The 19,835-nt window shown below is 29.9% G+C and overlaps 1 protein-coding gene and 1 long non-coding RNA gene across 3 annotated transcripts; one reads left to right on the top strand and one right to left on the bottom strand.

Annotated features, from left to right (window-relative positions):
- Nucleotides 1–1,556: 1,556 nt before the first annotated feature.
- On the top strand, nucleotides 1,557–7,317 carry LOC139906832 (uncharacterized). Its single transcript, XR_011782824.1, has 3 exons — nucleotides 1,557–6,362; nucleotides 6,416–6,555; nucleotides 6,618–7,317. It is a non-coding gene; the product is annotated as an uncharacterized lncRNA (long non-coding RNA).
- A 5,916-nt stretch (nucleotides 7,318–13,233) lies between these two features.
- On the bottom strand, nucleotides 13,234–17,027 carry LOC121126908 (uncharacterized). 2 transcript variants are annotated; one of them, XM_040722266.2, is made up of 9 exons: nucleotides 16,870–17,027; nucleotides 16,577–16,741; nucleotides 15,874–16,408; nucleotides 15,666–15,809; nucleotides 15,480–15,609; nucleotides 14,286–14,428; nucleotides 14,158–14,235; nucleotides 13,973–14,107; nucleotides 13,234–13,791 (listed from the first exon to the last, which is right to left on the bottom strand). In XM_040722266.2, the coding sequence occupies exons 2-9, from the start codon at nucleotides 16,732–16,734 to the stop codon at nucleotides 13,534–13,536; spliced, it is 1,581 nt and encodes a 526-aa protein (XP_040578200.1). In that variant the 5' UTR covers nucleotides 16,735–16,741; nucleotides 16,870–17,027; the 3' UTR covers nucleotides 13,234–13,533. The 2 variants fall into 2 exon arrangements, with proteins under 2 accessions (XP_040578200.1, XP_040578201.1); XM_040722267.2 differs by lacking the exon at nucleotides 16,577–16,741 and having other exon boundaries at nucleotides 16,870–16,998.
- Nucleotides 17,028–19,835: the final 2,808 nt, after the last annotated feature.

Raw genomic sequence — 19,835 nt, forward strand, 5'->3', positions numbered from 1 at the left:
TAAAATTTCTTGTCAAGTAAACCTCGACGTAGGGACTAAGGATTTTTTTCTTTCTCAAAGAGGAGATGAGCTGGTATGTTGTTATCTTGAACTATTCCAGGCTTTAATCTGTCGATGGAGATTTGTTCAAGTAAGGAACCTAGGTGAATATCGCAGTATTTGCATGACATTTTTAGAACTTTAACAGAGCCCACATAAAGAGACTGTAGACATTTGTGAGCAGGCCCACCGCGAACAAAAACAAATTGAGAGGTCTGAAGCTTTGATAGTACGTAATCGTTTTGACGTGATGAATTATGGCCAATGGGTGAAGAAGTCGTGTTGAGACATGTATATGAAGGTTGAATAGTAGACGACGAAGTATTTATCATTGCACAAGGAATGGATCGGGATTGGCAGTGAAATATTTCTGTAGAAGAAGAATGAAGACCCTTTTTAGGGACTGCACCGATATCTAAAAGGGCTCATGGAATTTAGTCTACCAATTGTGATGAAATAAGGCGTGCTTTTATGGAAGAATTTTGAAATTTAATACATTGACAAGCCCAAAATTTAATTTATTTACTCCTACCATTCCTAACATAGTTTTTTTGTTATAAGTTTGACGGAAGAACGAGATTATTCATTTGATAACGAGTGAATAATACCAAATTATGCCCCTTTCAAACACTTAGGAACCGTCATGTGGGAGTGAGGTCATAAATATCACATAAAGTACTATTGGTTTATCTGAAGAGCCAAAATCTACATTTGATAATTTAAGTTTAGATTTAGTTGTGTTGTAGGAGTACATTTCATCTTGGGCCTCGTATAGGATAAGATTCAAAAACTGAAGGTCAATCAGTGGTAATGAAATGAGTATCTATTTGTAATGGGATTGAGAGGTTTCAATTTTATAGTTATGATGCCAAATTTCCAAAGTTTCATTAAATTTTCTTTCCTCGGATTAGCATAATCCTGAATTTTCTTCTTCAAATCGAATCAAATAGTCATCACAGTTCCGTATAACATTTTATTGCAATTGACTAATTCAACAGAAATTTTTCAATCTGGAATGTCAAAAACAAATGTACAAAAAGTTAGACAACAGATACTGAGATAATCTTTTTTATAAAATAAGAGAATAGAAAAAAAAAAAAAAAAATTGACCACGTTTTAAAATATGCAACAAAAGCTTTTTCAGCTTAATTAATGAAATAAACAGCATATTTTTTTCAAAAACGCAAAATACATATTATAATAGGACCATAGTGTTTACACATTCAATTTACTATTTTGAACACGTTTTGAACTATGCTACCAAAGAAAATACTGCAATTGAAGCTTTTTTTTAACATAATTAGATTGATATTTAGTCTGAAATAGAGGCATATTGTCTTCAAAAGTGCAAAATTCATGTTAAAGTTAGAAATTAGTGCTTAAGTTATATAATTCATTATTTTGATCAAGTTTTGTACTATTCTACCTAAGAAAACCTCGTATTTTAAGCTTTTTTGCATAATGTGGTTGAAACAGGAGCATATAAAAAATTTCAAAATACATGTTTTTAGTACAAAATTAGTGTTTAAATAATTTAATTTACCACTATAATTTGTTCAGGAAGAATTAAATGATTTCATATCTGATTTGGGATTAGAAAAAGAGTCTGAGGTTCTAGCTTCACAGTTGAATGAGAAAAGATTGTTTAAATCCAAAGTTCATGTATCATATATTCTAAAAGTAGACAATAATTTCTTAGAATACGGTGTTTTTGACGGGGCGAAAATACGAAAATTCATCAGAGGTGTAGATTTGGTCAATAAAATGAAAATCTAGAATTTTGTTAGTCCATATACTGATGGAGGAATACAAAACAATGAGATGTAAAATGAGAATCAAAGTTCACTTTCTTCATAGCCATTTTACATGATCGCTTGATAATCTTGGTGATGTAAGTGATGAACAGGAAGAAAGATTTCATAATAATTTAAAATTAATGGAAAAACGTTGTGGAGAACGATGAAATATATATGATGACAGAAAGTGTTGATATTATAGATTTTTCTAAACTATTTACTCGAGATATAGTTGCTAAAGAGGATTTACAAAGTAATAAATGTTATGCGCATTAATAAGTAATAAAATAGATATCTTGAATTTGTCAATGTCAATTCATACGTCCTCCACTAGACACTAAATATACAATGAATACTAAAATAATACGTTAAGATATTCATGGTCAATATAGTAAAGTAAAATATTAGATATTAACAGAACATTAATATGATACATAATCTATTATTATAAAATTTAAACATATTAAAAATAACATAAAAAAATATTTGAGTAAATGGAGAAACAAATTTGGATTTATAAGTATTTTTCATTTGCTTCGATCGATTTTCATACATATGTTTAGAATTAGGACAGAAGAAGCGATGTGATATACTTTATACTCGACAAACCAAACAAGCACTAATACGGGAGTTGGGTCGACTACTTCCTTGGGTTGGAATTTCCTTGACATGACCTATAAAGGTATTAGAATGTAAAACTAATAATTTTAACTACCGGAAAAGATACAATATCAATCGAGAGATTAAATGAGGCAATAATTTCTGAGAGAAATGAACAGTCAGAGAAAAGATACAAGAAATTTTTTATCATTATCATCATACATGTAAATCCGATGTGATTTTTAGCTGGCTTGTTAATTTGTAATTGGTATTATAAAGAACTAATCTTCCTTTCTTAAGCTGTTTTTAATATTTTTCAATTCCTGAGAAGGTAACTTCCCTTTCTATTTGTGAAAACTGCCAAGTGATAACGATTATTAGCGAATAAAAAGTGAAAATATGAGAGATATTCAAATAGCTTCTTTGATCGCTGATAATGGGTTGGAAATATTTAGAATACCACGATGCATCCAAGTATTTGTCATGCCGCCTTTATGATTTTAACACAAAAACAGAGACAAAATTCAACATTTTAAGACATACAAAAACTATTATTCACGAGAGGAATTTGTAAACGTATTCAAGGAATCTTATTGAAGCAAATCCTGAAAAAAATAATTTCACAAACGATATTGCCAAATTCTTCTTTTTTGCAATGTCCCACTCAATATTGTAAGTGATTACAATTTTGTAAAATTCATAGAACTACAGGGATCGGAAGCAAAACGTGGACTGTTAATAAATGCTAATTATGTAATAAAAAAAAGATTTTGTGATTTTTCCTGCATATTCCGAATTTCCTACCCTTTCAGCATAAGTAAACAATAACAAACATTTATCAAATCTTTCATCATGAGTGAGCAAGAAGCAAAAAGGCAAAGGATGTCAGACCTTCTGGATGCCAAAATTGAGGTGGTAGAGGTTATGGACATTGTGAAGTGCTCCAGGAGCCTCATTTTCAAGGTGACCAAGATGGAAAAGACCTCTGAAGGAAAGAAGGAAGTGGGGGACTTGAAAAAGGATTCTGAGTTTCTTGGGGACCTGAAGAAGAAGATCAAGAAAGACCCCTCAAAATCCAAGAATCGCCTCTCTAACGAGTTTAACATGTACGTGGGAACAATCAGGAGGGCTATGAAGGAGGACTGGGGGATGTCCTCTTACACAAGGACCCCACATCACCTGTTGACTGCAGAGGTGCAAGAAAGTTCGTGCGTAGATGAAGGCAAATGGAATTTTCTCTGACAAGAAGATTTTAACGTGAAACAGGTCTACAACTGTAAGAACGCCCGTTGGCTTGAGGGATGACCAGAGGAGGCCAAGAGGGTGTCTTGTACAAAACATCCCACAAAATTGTCCTGGGGTCATGGCGTCCAACGGCTAGAAGATTCTTCCATTTTTTTTAAGGGTGGGGTGAAAATCAGCCAGGAAGCCTACTATATGGTGCTGAGGTTCACCATACTGCTATGGCTGAAGGTCACCTACCCAGTGGACAACTATGTGTGGACCCGATATGCTGCACAATCACACACCTCTGCCAAATGCCAGAAGTTCTGCAACATTAATATATCTGATTTTTGGTCCGAGGACTTGTAGCCATCTCCTTTGCCGGATTTGAACTATTGGACTTAGCTGTGTGGGACACTTTAGGGAGGGAGACTAAGTGGGCATTTCATCCAAACATGGACTCCTTGAAGGCCGCCATTGTGAAAGAGTGGAACAAAAAGTTCATCATCAACTCCTGCAAGGCTTTCCGCCACCGTGTGGAGGGTGTGATTGCTTTTGAGGGCGGCCATATTGAGTGATCATGTTCACAATGGTCGTGTCTCCAAGTTTTGTTAAAAAAAAGTTCAAAATTATTTATCAAAAAATAATATTATTCACATTTTTCTAAAATCCGTCATTCAGTCCACGTTTTGCTTCTGAACCCTATATAAAAGCTGTTCCGTCTTGCTTCTTTATTACCAAGTCAATGGAATCTCAAAGTTAAGTAGTGTTGTCCAAGAATAAGGAAGAACTTGGAGATAGGGATATTTCTCGTGCATTGGACGAAACTAAAGATCTACAACAGCGATCCATAACTGCAATAATAATTGATCCTCTGGATGTAATTTTATAAGTCGAACTTATTTAATTAATTTGGAGGTTGTTAAAGGAGCCGACAGCAAAACGATTACAAATGTTGCAATTAAAAGTATTAAAAATGTTTTGGGCTCCCATTTCAAATGCGAAAGACTGAAGGTGTTCATTACAGATGGTGGTCCATATTGTATGAAATCTACCACACCTCCAGAAAATATTTCCCTTGATGAAACATATAGCTTGTCCTGCCCATGGTTTAAATAGGACAGCTACGCTCTCCTGATCAATACAGCATCACTTTCATCTCTGAAATTAAGAAAAAAATTAAGAATGCTGGTGATCGCAAACGGAGAATTACTGCTACATGACAAATTCCCCTACCCCCGCACCTATTCTCATAAGTTAGGGAACTTTGCTTAAAGTAGTATAATATTAAGCCAAGCACTTCAATTCAATCAAAGAATTTATTAATGGTTTGGAAGAAAATAGTGACGCAATCCAAAAAGCGAAAGATGTTTTGAATAATGGGTTGTTTTTTTTCTCGGAATTATTGGATGATTGAAGAGTTTTTGAATCAGATTCAATTGACGATTAAAATATTAGAAGGGAAAATGCCACTTCTTACAAGTGGTAAAATTGTTGAAAATCAATGTAATGATATAAAACTTGAACCGTTCAAAACTAAATGTATGGAGGTGATTGAGAAGAACAAGGGATACATCAAACAGTGAGAATGGGGACCAGAATCAGTTAATAGCTATAGTGAGTTATTTAATTACAAAAACACTCCTATAGTAAACAGCGACTCCGAGAGGGTTTGTAGTATTATGAGAGATATAAACGTGCCAAAAGGTCTCGTCTCACGGAGGGTCACGTCAGGGATTTGATGAATATAAAATGGAACAGTGCCTTTGTAAAAATTGGAAATTTGCCATTCGTTATACTATTAATCTTCAACGTAGTAATATAAATATATATACTTATTAATTATATATTTTATTTATATATATATTTTTATGATTATTTTACGTAAAATTTGACGTTAACAGAGTCTTATTTTTTAATGGCTTTAATTATAAACAATAACAAAAATAATTTACAAATATTATTTAAAAAATTAAAATAAAGATAGTAATATTTTTATGTGCGGGATTTATGGAATTAGTAAGGGTGATAATTTTGGTAAGAATAGAAAAACGTGCAAGGAGAAAAGAAGAATTACTTATGGCATCATTGATTAAATAATATACATCTTCCTCTATCAATCAGGAACGTTATCATTCCCGCCTTTATTATTCAATATTAATATAATATGAGATGGTGATAGTCGATAGAGAACTGAATAAAATCCCCAAAATGACGTCGCCTTCTGTCTGGATTTATGAAAATGGAGGCCCAGGAATTTGGAAAATACTTACCGGATGAGAAACAGATGGTTTGTCGGATTTGTCGATATAAATGTGCCTTTAGTCCCCTGTCTAGAATTACACACCACTCATTATCCTCATCTCATAACAAGAGTATGGAATTCATCTATAAAATCAATTTGACGATGAATACATCAAGTCAGACTTTAACTTTGATCTCACAACGATGCTTATTGCATGTAATATAACCTTATCCATTGCTAATCATCTACGTTCAAAAAATTTATGGAGAAATACAAGGGTAAACATATCCCTTCCCGAGGAACCATCATTAAATTAATGGAGGATGTTGGTACTGATGTCATATATAGAAATACATATAAAAATGTTTTGAGTCATCCACACCAAATGATGATCAAGTTATCAGTAAAAAGTATTTACGAATATCGAAATGGAACTCTGAATTTTCTACTATCTCACAGTAAGTATTCAATTTTTTTTTAAATCTAACCATAAAATATGATTCTATTTTAGCTAAACATATCAAGAATTATGATACACAACTCAGTAAAGGGCAAAAACAACTGCTTAAATGGTCACAACAACGGGGGTAGTAGCTTTGGATGGTTTGCAACTAGTTTGTCTGAGACTACTTACTTCGCTTTAAGACTTGGGTATGATAATGAGGTTTTCCAATATTACATAGTCAATAAATATTACTTTTTTATCACTAAAGACTTAGCTATGGTTGATGGGCTCCAAGAAATGGTGTTCAGAAAACTCATAAAAGCAAAAACAACTGTTTAAATGGTCACAACAACGAGGGTAGTTATATTGGGTGTTGCATTATATTTAACAATTGTGTATATCCATCATGATAATAGTATGTTGTTATATAAGCATACCTAAATAACGGTGGAAAATCTTTCTTGATGCTCTTAATAGGGAGTAATATCGCCGGACATTACTACATAATTAGCTTTTGCTCTAAATCTTTACGATGAATTTATTTATAACATTTTTTTATCAGTATATTTATTGTCTAATTTTATGATTTTGACATTTACTTTATTATTAATAATTAGTTAGATATCATCGGTAGAGATATATCTATCCTGTGCACAATTGTATATAGCAACTTCCATATGAAGAAGAGGGGTGATTATCTTTTTGATTAAACTCCACGTCTCGCTTGTGTATTGCAACCTAAAGTTATGACATATTTAACTGAATTCCGATGTTAAAACAAGAAAAAATTATCTGGATCAATCTATTATTTCAATATTCTGTATTTATAATTTATTATTATTAATAGTTATATGATTTTAATTGTTTAATTTTGTATATTTAACTTAAATGTTTAATGGTTTATTTTTTAGTATGTAGATTATATTTAATAAAAGCCTTCTCTTTTAAACTTTGAGCTTCAAATATATTTCAAATACTCTACTTTGTCGTTTCATTAGCTATTATTCTGAGAATAAGGTTCATAATGAATTACAATTTTATGGAGTGTGACGTTTTCAAATCTTGTGTAACGGATAAAAAACGTCGAAGTCAATTATACGTAGTATATCTTCATTAAACATTTTGCTAATAAATACATTCGTTATACCCTCAAAAATCATAATAAAGCAGGCAGATGATAATCACATCAGTATTTTAAACAATGATACCATATGTCTTTTTTTCCCCCCTCCTCCTTGCATGCGTTTTTCTCTACAATATTATCAACTATAGGAATTAGTATTTTTATTTTATGTAGGTTTTCAATTGATAAGAAGACCAAATTCCATTTCACGATCATCAAATACATGGTGGCACTAAACCTTATTGGTAAATTTATATTCTTAATTATTCTGAGTTCCATCTCGATGTCACAGTTTATAATATCATGTATTTTGTATCTTAAGAACTTATTGTGGTTAATGATGATTTCCGGAGTCAATTCACTCAGTTTGATCTAATTTTTGTTTTCAACTATCATCTCCAGACATTTAGTTTTGAACGAAGCAAGTGTAATAGTTTGATATATATTTTCAATTAATGTTACACTTGTAAGTAGTTTGATTTTCTCTTTAAATAATTTTATGGTAGTCTGGATTTTATTCAAATAGTGTTTAATCATCACTATTTCAGGGAAGAAAAAAAAATATTCAAATCATCTTTATTTTTTTGGATTGTATGATTGTTTCCTTCCATATCATTATATATTTTTTTACTGAATTGAAGTGCTTGGAGTTGTAAATTTAAGTTTGCAATCACCAGCAATCTTAATTTTTATCATAACTTCAAAGGTAAAGTTTTGTTATTTGTGACTTTATCAAGAATAAGTATTGTTATTATCCATGAGCAAGAAAAGGTATATGTTTCATCAAGGAAAATTTTTTATTAAGTTTTTCGGCTGATTTTATAAAATATGGAGCACAATCTGTAATGAAAATATTCAGTCTTTCGCATTTGAAATCGGATCCCAAAAAGTTGTAATACTTTTGCTTGCAACATTTGTAATCGTTTAGATGTTGCTCTTTTAGCATACTACAAATTAATTCAATAAGGTCGACCTATAAAATGAGCTTCCAGAGGATCATCTAATACAACAGTCACGGATCGCACTTGTGGATCTGTAGTTTCATCCAATGCAAGAAAAATGTCATTTCCTTCAACTGTTTTCTTTATATCGCATAACACTACTTGATTTTGAGATTCCATTACCTTGGTAATAACATAGCAAACGGAAAGGCTTTTCCAGTATATAGTTCTATGAATTATACTAAATTGGGATGACTAACTATATTGAGTGTGATATTGCAAAAAAAACAAGCATCTTGGTCATATCATATATGAAATTATTAGTTTCAGGATTTGTTTCAATAAGATTTCTTGAATACATCTACGATTCCCTTCGTGAATAATACTTTCTGTATCTCCTAGAAAGATGAATTTTTACAATGTGATTTTTTTTGTTGTTAAAATCACAAAAGTGGCATGTCAAATACTTGGAGGTATCGTCTTATCGTTTCAAAGTTTGTTCTTCTCTTGAAGAATTGTAATAGGAAACATTTATATGTATATAAAAAATTATATTATTAAATAAATTAAAATTTATATTTCTTTTTATAATTTTATTTCGAAACAACTAATAATTTATATAATTTACTAATACTAAACTTTTAAAGACTAAAATTATAATGTTAAGGTTTTGAAAATTGGTAAAAAAGGATATATACTTTATGAATGTAGTTTTTTTAAACATTAAATAGAGGAAAATAACGAGGCTTACATTTATTTAAATATTTATATTGATCAATTCTCTTTCTTTCATTACAATTTATAAAATAAAATATAATTATATAAAAGTGGCTCCATGATTTGCAATCCTATTGATATGAAGTATTTTGTTGATCCATGAAGTCAATTCCTTTTGTTGAGAGCTTTTCCATTTCAGAACAAAAAACTGATGATGTATATCTGTATCCTTTTACTCATAATTGAACGTTCAATAAATCATTTATCCTTGATAAATACAAAGTAATATAATTAATCATTAGTGAAACTTAAAACATATACTACATTCAAAACCTGATAAAGCATTTGTGTGTTCATTAAAGACGGAGATTAACATTTAGGATTTGTTACAGAGTTATAATTGTAAGTCTTTGTTGGATTCAGAGTAGAATTAAGGATCGACATATCAGTAATTATTGTCATAGGTTTTATTTACTTCCTTCTACCTTTTCCCATCATCGTCACGGCTGCTTGTAGCTGATGAAATGAAACGTCATGACATCTAAGCTGCTCTCCTTCAATATATTTTTCAAATTGTTAGGGTTACCATGTTGATATTCATTTTTTTTTTTTTAACATGCCCATTCCACACTGGATTAACATCTTTGATTATCATCATCAAACTTTACATCTTAGTTATCAAGACTTACTATACCAGATGATTACACTTATAATTATTCTCCAAATCGACTTAGAATGAGATTTAATAAAACGAACAATCTTTATTGTTTCGATAGTTTTTGATATATTGTTTTTTTTCTATTTGTTATGTTGTTTTTTTTCTTCAGTTTTCAATGGAACTCTGCTCACTAAAGGGAAAAATTTTCTTTTAACGGTAAATGAACAGTTTTAAAAATGAATTTCCAACTAAAATATGATTTATACTTTTCACTCTTTTTCAATTTATTTATGCTCAAAAATCTTAAAATGTGGCATCTTCTTAAGTACCATTGTTCAAAACACACTCTAAATGGCCAATTAATTGCTTCAAACAATAATTTCTCCCTAAAAACATGAGTTTTTATTTAATTATTATTATAGTATGCCCATATTTCAACCTAATAAGGTTAAAAAAATCTTGAAATAATGTATTTTATTTTGTAGAATAGTTCAAAACTTGCTTAAAATGGTAAATTAATTGTTTTAAAAACTAATTTGAACTTTAAATCGAATTTTGTTATCATCAATATATTCAATTTCAGTTGTGAAGCATGTTCTTAACAAGCTACAACATTTCTTATTTTTGTTATTCTTGCAACGTTAATACTTATACACTCTTCTTTAAAAATAATTTTCACATCACTATGTCTCAGTATCTTTTATGATCAGGGTTACCAAATAAACTATTTTTATCAGGATCACTTAACCTTAAAAACCGCAGCTCTTAAGGACTTTATCACTGTTTTGAATTAATATAAATTATAGTATTCATATCGCCACACATATATCATTATAATCATGTTAAAAAATTGAAATGTTGTAATTTCTTATAAATATTTTGTATTTTTTTTAATAAGCACTTTTAAGGTTTTTTTTCTTTCTCTTTATGCAAAAATTGGATTCGAAAATTCCCGAAAAACAAAAAAAAATCCCAAAACGAATTATTGTCAAACGGAAAAAGGGAGACCGTATATTAAATACAAATTAAAAAAGCGAATTAGGTAAATAAAGGAGAAAGAGGATTAGCGAGTTAGTTTTAATATGTATCTTGAATCTTCATTATGGCTTCAGAATGAATATGGCAAGCTATCAATCGCAATAACTGGTTTTAATATTTATCGAAATTTTCTTTAGGGTTTAGTACCCATACGTAGTGATGGGATTTTTGTATTAGAAAAATACTGATTACTGATTATGAAAAGAAGTTAGTAGTTAGTGAGTGTACTCATTTGTTGTTTGCTCATTCTTTAATAGATCGTCGCGGTATTAATATCTATGTGGCCAAAAAGTCATATAACAGGCAGCAGATGTTAATAAGCAGAGACTCAAACAAGATGAAATGCTAATAAAAAAAAGTAACAGAAAATTAAGGTGGCCGTCCTGAAAAATTGAAAAATGTTAGGGAGGAGAGCAGGTTAGACGTCATGACGTTTCATTAAATTTGCTGTGACGAGTTATAAGATGAAGGAAATAACCATTATACCATAATGCGTGTACAACTAGTGTTTGATATCCCCACGCATTTTAATATTGACGTCATAGTGTATTAGTGGTTGTGTATTTTGTCAAAATGTGCATATTTTGCGCAGCAGTCGGTACGATACATTAAATTGAAAATTATAGCAAACCCAATTACATGATGCTCTAACCTTGTATTTTGATTAACCTTGTCTAGTAATGATATAAGTAGGAACTACAGCAATGTCGATCCTCAATTATACACTGAGTCCAACAAAGATTTACACTTATAAATCCACAACAAATCTCAAGAGTTATCTTCTTCTTTGACGTTCTCCCTTCAATAATAAGAGAATAATGATAACAGTTTAGGTAAATAAACGATTCTTTTCAGGTAGCAATTACAAAATGAGCCCCATTTCTAAATTTCATATTTTGAAACTCTTTGACACTATGAGTCTCCCTTCTTCCTTTTCTTTGCACTCTACAAAAATTCAAGCCTAACAATATGCATTGATATTGTATTATATATTATTCAACCAGTGTCGAAGTTTATTTGTTGCTCCGGTATTGAAAAGATTTTCCTTCGGACGGAGACAATATTATTAGGGACTATTCACACCGCTGGATGCGTAAGATCTTTCTTTATCTTATTCTAGCAGTGAAATTTCAAATACGGAATACTAGCGAAATACAAAGCCATAACCCAAAGGCCTAAGGACAAAGTTTTCTTCATTTTTCTTTCCTCCCTTTTTTGTGCTCGCGTTGATTTAGGAAGCGTGCATGGACGAGCGTGCCGTGTTTTATGTTCCGTATACCTAAGGGTGATAATTTTGGTAAGAATACAAAAGCGTACGAGGAGGAAGGAGTAAATACGCATGGCATCATTATTTAAATAGTATACATCTTCTTCTATCAAAAACGTTGTCATTCCCGCCTTTATTATTCAATATTAATATAATATTAGATGCTGATAGTCGACAGAGAACTGAATAAAATGCCTAAAATAACGTCGCCTTCTGTCTGGATTTCTGAAAATGGAGGCCCAGGAATTTGGGAATTACTTTCTAAATTTATGATGGTTTATGTTTTATTTTTTAGTATGTAGATTATATTTAATTTAAGCCTTCTATTTTAAAATTGGAACTTCAAATATATTGCGAAATACTCTTACTTTGTCGTTTTATTGGTTAATATTCTGAGAATATGGTTCATAATGAATTACAATTTCATGGAGTGTGACGTTTTCAAATATATTGTAACAGATAAAAACCGTCTAAGTCAATTATACGTAGTATATCTTTATTAAACAAATACTTTCGTTATACTCTCAAAAATCAAAATTAAGCAGGCGTCTGATAAATTAGTATTTTAAACAATGATACCATATGTCTTTCTCCCCCCCCCCTTCTTCTCACACGCGTTTTTCTCTACAATATTATAAACTATACTTATACCTTAAAGTAACCTGTATACACTTACAAACATATCCAACAGTTATCTTAGTGTTAAGTAATGGAATGGATTTGTACCCCACGGACCCACTCCCAGATGACAAACGTGGTAATAATGTCAACAACATGTCATATGCCAACACTTCATATATTGAGAAAGTGAACTACAGTCATCGGAATAATCGTAGATTTTCGGTATTGCACAGCACTAACACTTATCAAAGACCCCTTGAGTGACTTGAGCATGTTAAAAATCAGTTTTATTCTACTGATTTATAAAAACCACTTATGGCTATCCATGCGTCTTTTGAACCAAAAGCTCCCATTAAATGTGATAAAAAGAAGACTGAATATTATTTGTTTAATATTTTGTTCGTTTACAATAATATTTGATAAATAGTGATTAGTGGCAACAATTTTTATATTTTGAGTAGAAATTATTTTTTGTTGTTCTTTCTTACATTCTTTCTGAATAATTAGAGGCACAAATGCTTTAGTTTAAGCATATTTTTCATATATATATTTTTTTTTTTAAAAGAATGTCAAATAGTAAAAACTAGTTATATAAAAAAACTTAACAAATCAATAATAAATATAAAATAAATATTAACACCAATATGAAAATGAATGAGCAACTTTCATGGAATTTGAACCACATAATGGTCATAGGTTAGTACATACAGTAATCCTGAAAATATTTTCTCTTTGTACTAAAAGCAACTATTATTGTAAATCTATCTACAATAACAAAAAATCTTCAAAATAAATCCAAGAATTGATATTGATCAATTATTAGGTTGAATCTTCTCTATCGAAGTCCAAGTCGTCATCTTCGTCTTGACAGTCTCTATGATTAATTACAAGAACTCCTTCCTCTTCCTCCTCTTCTTCCAATAATAACTCTTCATTTACATGTGTTTCGGAACTTTTTTGTTGATGTTTATGATGTGTTACAAATAATTTTTTTTGAAGTTCGATTATATTGGTTGTATAATCGGTATTGTTATTTGAAGTTGAAATGTTGTTGTTATTATTAGGGGATTTATAAGCCTTAAATTATTAAATAAAAAAAATACATATAATGTTTAGATTTGATCGGTAGAAATGATTTTTCCTAATTATATTTCTAGATAATAAAAACATAAAATGAAATTTAAATCCTTTAATGGAGTTTTTGATTAAATGTATCGAATTTTGGGATATTTCTATTAAGCCTAAGTGTGCCACTCACCTTCATAGTATCAGAGTCAGAAGGAAGATGTGGAAAAATAATTTCTTTTGTCAAATGGGATTTTTTCTTTAATTGTTTATATACTCCCATATCGGCAAAATGTTGAACATTAGAAGGCACTTTTGATAATGATTGCTATATGAAAGTTAATTATTTTTTGATATTATAAAGTGTTTTTATTATACTTGTGCCTGATTTTGTTTTTTTATTTCCGCGTAAATTCCTCTTTTTCTTGCAGTTTTATAGAGCTTCCATTTAGATACCTATGTATTAAATAATATAGATTAAAAATATTTTTTTTAATACTACATACAGAAAAAAAATCAGCTGCTTTTCGAAATCCCATCTGACGAGTTTGTATCATTTCAATAGCATGTTCAAAGGCTTCCTCCTCAGACATTTTAGATCGATCAATCGATATGCGTTGAAATTCAAATCCGTTCTTTTCACTGTTCTCTGGAATAACAGTAATATGACCTTACACTATTGCCTTATATTTTTAGACTGCATGTAAATTTTCAGAGTTTTAATATATACAAGACTCAATTACAAATTATTGATAAAATATTTATTGTTGGTGTATTACTATTTATTCAACATTGTATATATTAATTAAATAATCAACTTATTTTATTTAAAGAAAATTATTACAATAACTTGGTTTTTTATATTATAGTTGAGACATAAAATTTAATTTTACTACTTACTCATTACCTTAACTATTTAGCATCAATATTAGTTTTTGTAAAATAATCATCGATATTTTCCATTGTTATGGTTATTACCTTTAATTTATCCCGCGACCTTTCTTCAAAGAAGAAACAGAAAAAAGGCCACAAATCCTCAGGTTGTTAGCCGAATAGGTTAATCACATCAACTACTATTTATCTCTTAAGTACTCCCAGACTATCATTATTTTCTATTAATTTTAAAATCCTACATAAAATTTTATTCGATACTCTATATAAGATTGCTTAGTAATATTTTATTAAAAGTGTAACTAAACATTAGTATTTTTACATGATAGCCAAAATGTATTCTTATAAATAATAAGATGTCCAATATATATATATATATACAACCAGGGATGAACAAGAAATTGTATTCCTGTCTTTTATACATGTTCTAACAATTATTGACCCTATAACATGATGAAAAACTACAACATTTACAATTAGAAGCCATAAGCTTAGTTTTTGTATTTTCCCAAATAATCAAATGAAAATAATCAAGATATCTGCTTAGATTCAATATAATTATTTACCTAATAAACTGTAAATATAATAGACACTAATTACAAAATGGAAAAAGGGAAAATATAGCTAGAATATTTTAAATAATATACACCATGAAATGTTTTTATAAATTGTTTGTATAAAGAAAAATTTCTGTACAGCAATAATTATTTAAAAAAGTTTTAATGTTAAGTTAAATTGTAAAAATAAAAATAAATTATTTATATGTTTATGGAATATAACATTTTATCTCAATTATATTGAATAAATACCGTTATATGCATTATTGGTGCTCGTTCTCACTGAATGATGACTAAGAAGGCCATTAGTGGTAGTAGACGGAAGTGTATTCAAAGCAAAATGAGTAGGTATTCCACCACCTGATGCCATATAATTTAGTGCCTGCCAAAAAAATAATATTAAATATAACAACGTTTAAATATATTCAAAAATATCACTTGTAAGGCTTCAACTCGTGCTTCTTGCTCTTGAATTTGCCCATACTTAGGCGATTTCTCAGAGAATGAATGGTAAGATATTTTAATATCATCTGTACTTTCATGTTCACGTGAAAGTGGTTCTAAGAGGGTTTCTGTTTTCACCTGACAATAATAAAAAGTATGATTAAATTTTACATATTAAACCGATTAAGTTCAATTTTATTACCAAATTAATGGCTGGAGACGAATCTGTACGTTTCATACTAAGATTTTCGGGTAAATGATCTTCGCAAGCATTTGTTGGAGACTTTCTTTCCGTTTTGGATAAATCTAAGCTAGAATTACCAATTGAGTCACCTGATCGACGCCTTGGTCTCGCTTGTTTTCTTCTAGGGCAGGAGTTTGCGATTGTTGGCGAAGTACTTCGAGATTCGACTGCTGTTGAAGAGAAAGGATGTGACATGTGGGGAACTTTATTTGAGGGTTGAATTTCTTCTGGGCGTGTGGATGATGTAATAGACGAATTTGAATTACAGATTGGGCTATAAATCCTACGACGATATTGGTCAGACGATGTAAGGCCCCTTACTTTTAAGGACTCAGCTGCTTTTATAAGACTTGTGAGTTGAGATTCTGGTACCGAAGTTTCCCCTTTATACATAAAGTCGACTATACATTGAGCTTCCCATCCTTTTATGTCTTTAAGGACAATGATTGGGTGCTTACACACATTATCAGTGAATATTTTTTGGAAATAGGGACTAAAAAATAAAAGAGAAATTTTATAATGTGATGATAGTCATATTTAGTTTTGAGCAAAACATATTGCATTGTCTATAGAAATTATACCATTAAATAATACGTTATAAATCAGTTAATATTTGGAGTAATTGGTTCCATTCAATGAATTAAAGTAACAAAAAATCTACCTGCAAGCACTGAGAACAACTTTATGAGCTCTGACTGATGTATCTTCACAGACCAATGTACAATCAACTAAAGCCTCATTTTGCAAAAGTGTGTCAAATGCACTTAATACATGGCTTTGATGATTGTTCCAGCGTAGACTATAATGCTGTGAAGCCATATTAACTCTAAAAAATAATTAAAGAAGCAACATTTTCAAATTAATTAATTAAAATTTTTATTTTATAAAGTCTGATTCAGTAAGCTGTTTCAATTAATCTACTATTATGAAAAATTAACGTCATTTTACTCTTACCACTTATTTAGAAATGAACTAAGAACACTTTTAATTCAAAACAAATTAACTAACTATGTTTACAAACACTTAAACCATTTTTCTTGAAATTGATCGTTGGAATAATCTACTCCAACAATAATTAACGACTGAGTTCTTATGTAAATCATTAAAATATTTTAAGAAATTTTAGACCTGAACGCGCCAGCGAAAACTCAGGTAAAATAGAGAAAGTTATCAAAATGTCATAACAAAAAGTTGCAACGTTTTTATTAATACCGACAAAAGATTATCTTTTTTTCACAACCCTAAATTGTTTTCACTTTTTCAAAGAAGTTAGATTCCTATTCAAGATGTAGAAAATGGGAGATATATAAGAATATAAAAAACTGAATATATAAAAAGTCTTATTCAATATTTTTCGCCTATGAATTGTAATGATAATTTAAAATCTCACGACTACATCAAGCCTTTATTCAATATACTTTGCACTGAAAACTATATAATTTTATACGAAATTTGATTTAACAAATTTGTTTTCGATGATCGTATATTTCATTAAATGCATTTGTTATTAGTGATATATAGACATATATAGATATAAGACATTTATAAAAATATAGCGTGGAACAGGAGTGAAAGTGGCTGAGTTACAGCTAAAGCAGGATAATAAAACTATCTTGGATATTAGTGAAAGTGTTGTTTCTGTTAGCGTGCGTGTAGGTCAAAAAAAAATTTCACTCCCTTTTTGCGAAAATTATGCCAAGGCTGCATAACAACATGTGGAATTAAAGGAAAGAAGAGAAATTTTTTTGGTTTAGCCTTAATGAAAAGGAAAGTGAATAGTGAAAGTTACATGTTAAGCAACATATTTCCGATAACTAATAACTGTAAAAATATTTAAGATGAAAAGGTACAAAAGAGTTGATTCTAAAATCAAGCGCCGTATTCAAATAAGATTTCAAATATTATTGCTTAGGTAATGTACTGTACTGTGATATATATCAATATATATTTAAATGATTGGATTAAGCTATTTGTTAAATCAAATATTTTAATTATCAAAACAATTTGCACCCTAAAATTTCGCAATTTTAGTGTTGTGTTGACTCGAACAATTATCCATTCAGTTCGACATCATTTGAGTCTATAATTCTTAGACTTAATGACAAGTTTATTTTCAAATTTGAAATGAAAAAAACAAGTTAACTTCATATTTTTAATGAGTCGGTTTGATTTTTATCAAAGAACCTCATCAAAACTTTGAGTTTCGTGGCTCTGTCATCCCTAAGTGATTTTCTAATTAACAACCATTTTATCTATTTATAGAACCAAATTTGATTTAATTGATTTTTCTCAAGGAGTTATAATATACTTCTAACAGGTTAATGAATTCTAACTAATAAAAATGGAAGCTATTAAGAATTATTCGTAAAAATTATCGTTAAATATGGGGTCCTTACTCGTCTTAAGATGCAATTTCTAAGATATATGAAGAATATTATGAGAATTTTACATCTTTTTCCCCAGCTGAGACCAAACGTCATACATTTTATGCCTTCTTCTTTCATATAACCTTTAATAATAAACCTCTAGAATGAATAACTTCTATGATAAATAAATAATATATATCAGTAATGAAGACATTTTGATCAATAAATAACTGAAATAATAGTGAAAAAGAAATATATTAGTTAATTAATTATTATCTTTCTCTTTTCTAATGTATTGACTCGACTCAATTAATTCATGTCGACTCAATACTATAGAGTGGGGACACAAAACTAGCAGCAGCATTACTGAATTGCGAAAAACTTGATTTTTATGGAATGAAGAAAAGATAACTCAAACCCAATTTATGATATACCTGAATACTATATTTAGTTATATTCTATGTAATATATCCTGCTTTACAACCAATAAAAGCCTGGAGATAAGGGAAAACAGATTAGTAGCTCTTGACGATGAAGGCTGTGTCCATGGCGTATCACATTATCATGATGGTAGCTCGGAGTGAATCCAAAAATGGTTAAAAGGTGTAGCAGACATTCTTCTTCAAGAAAATCCAAACTATAAAGTCTAGAGGTATGGGATGAGGGCTGGAGGAGGCCTATATGTAGGTAGACCAGCAATCAACCATTCTTTCTGCAGAAGTTTTGGTTATTCTTGGTTGTATGGCTCTATTTCTATCTCTAATTGACTAGTTGATGTTGTAGGTAGTCCAAATGGTGATGCCAACAGTCTCTGCAGATTTATCGGCACTGACATCGACACGGCAGAGATCGTGCAAGCTTTGCCTTTTTGTTGTTGCGCCATATTTTTACACTTAGAAACATCGGATAAAAACAATACTTTTGTTTTTTAGCTGTTGTTTGGTTGAGTAATGTAACTCTATAATTAAAAATAAGGGGAAGAAATTGTAATTAAATAATACTGCTAGTTTTGGACCCCCAATCTGTACACCATTGGTTCTCTTTTGGTTTCTAAGTTATATAATATCAATTGTTGATTTTTGGATAGATTCTAGAAAAAATATTTTATATTTAGCATTTTACTTTCATATTTATAATTATTTTGATTGAATAACTTTTGTAAATTAATTATACAAACTAATAATAATTGTAATTCTTTAATTTAAATAAAACTTTATCAAAGTCGGTATATAATACAATAATAAAAATATTCATGCATAATGTAATTTATAAAGAAGGATACGAATTTAAATTAGACTTCAATACAATTAAAAAAGATAAGAAATTATGAAGTGTCAAAATAAACTTTAGACTTAAACAATAAACTACACAGAAATATATTTTTGTCTTTAAGATATGGTTGGATATTTGAGCCCAATTTTACTGCCAAAAGTGTAAAAAAAAAAATACTAGGGTAGAAAATAAGCAATTGAGAATTGTTAAGTTTCAATCCTGTATTTTATGTTGTTAAGAAATGAAATTTGAATTTGTAACGAATTTTGGCAAAAAATGACT

Source organism: Lepeophtheirus salmonis, chromosome 12 (genome assembly GCF_016086655.4).
Source record: "Lepeophtheirus salmonis chromosome 12, UVic_Lsal_1.4, whole genome shotgun sequence".
In the NCBI taxonomy this organism is placed as follows: domain Eukaryota; kingdom Metazoa; phylum Arthropoda; class Copepoda; order Siphonostomatoida; family Caligidae; genus Lepeophtheirus; species Lepeophtheirus salmonis.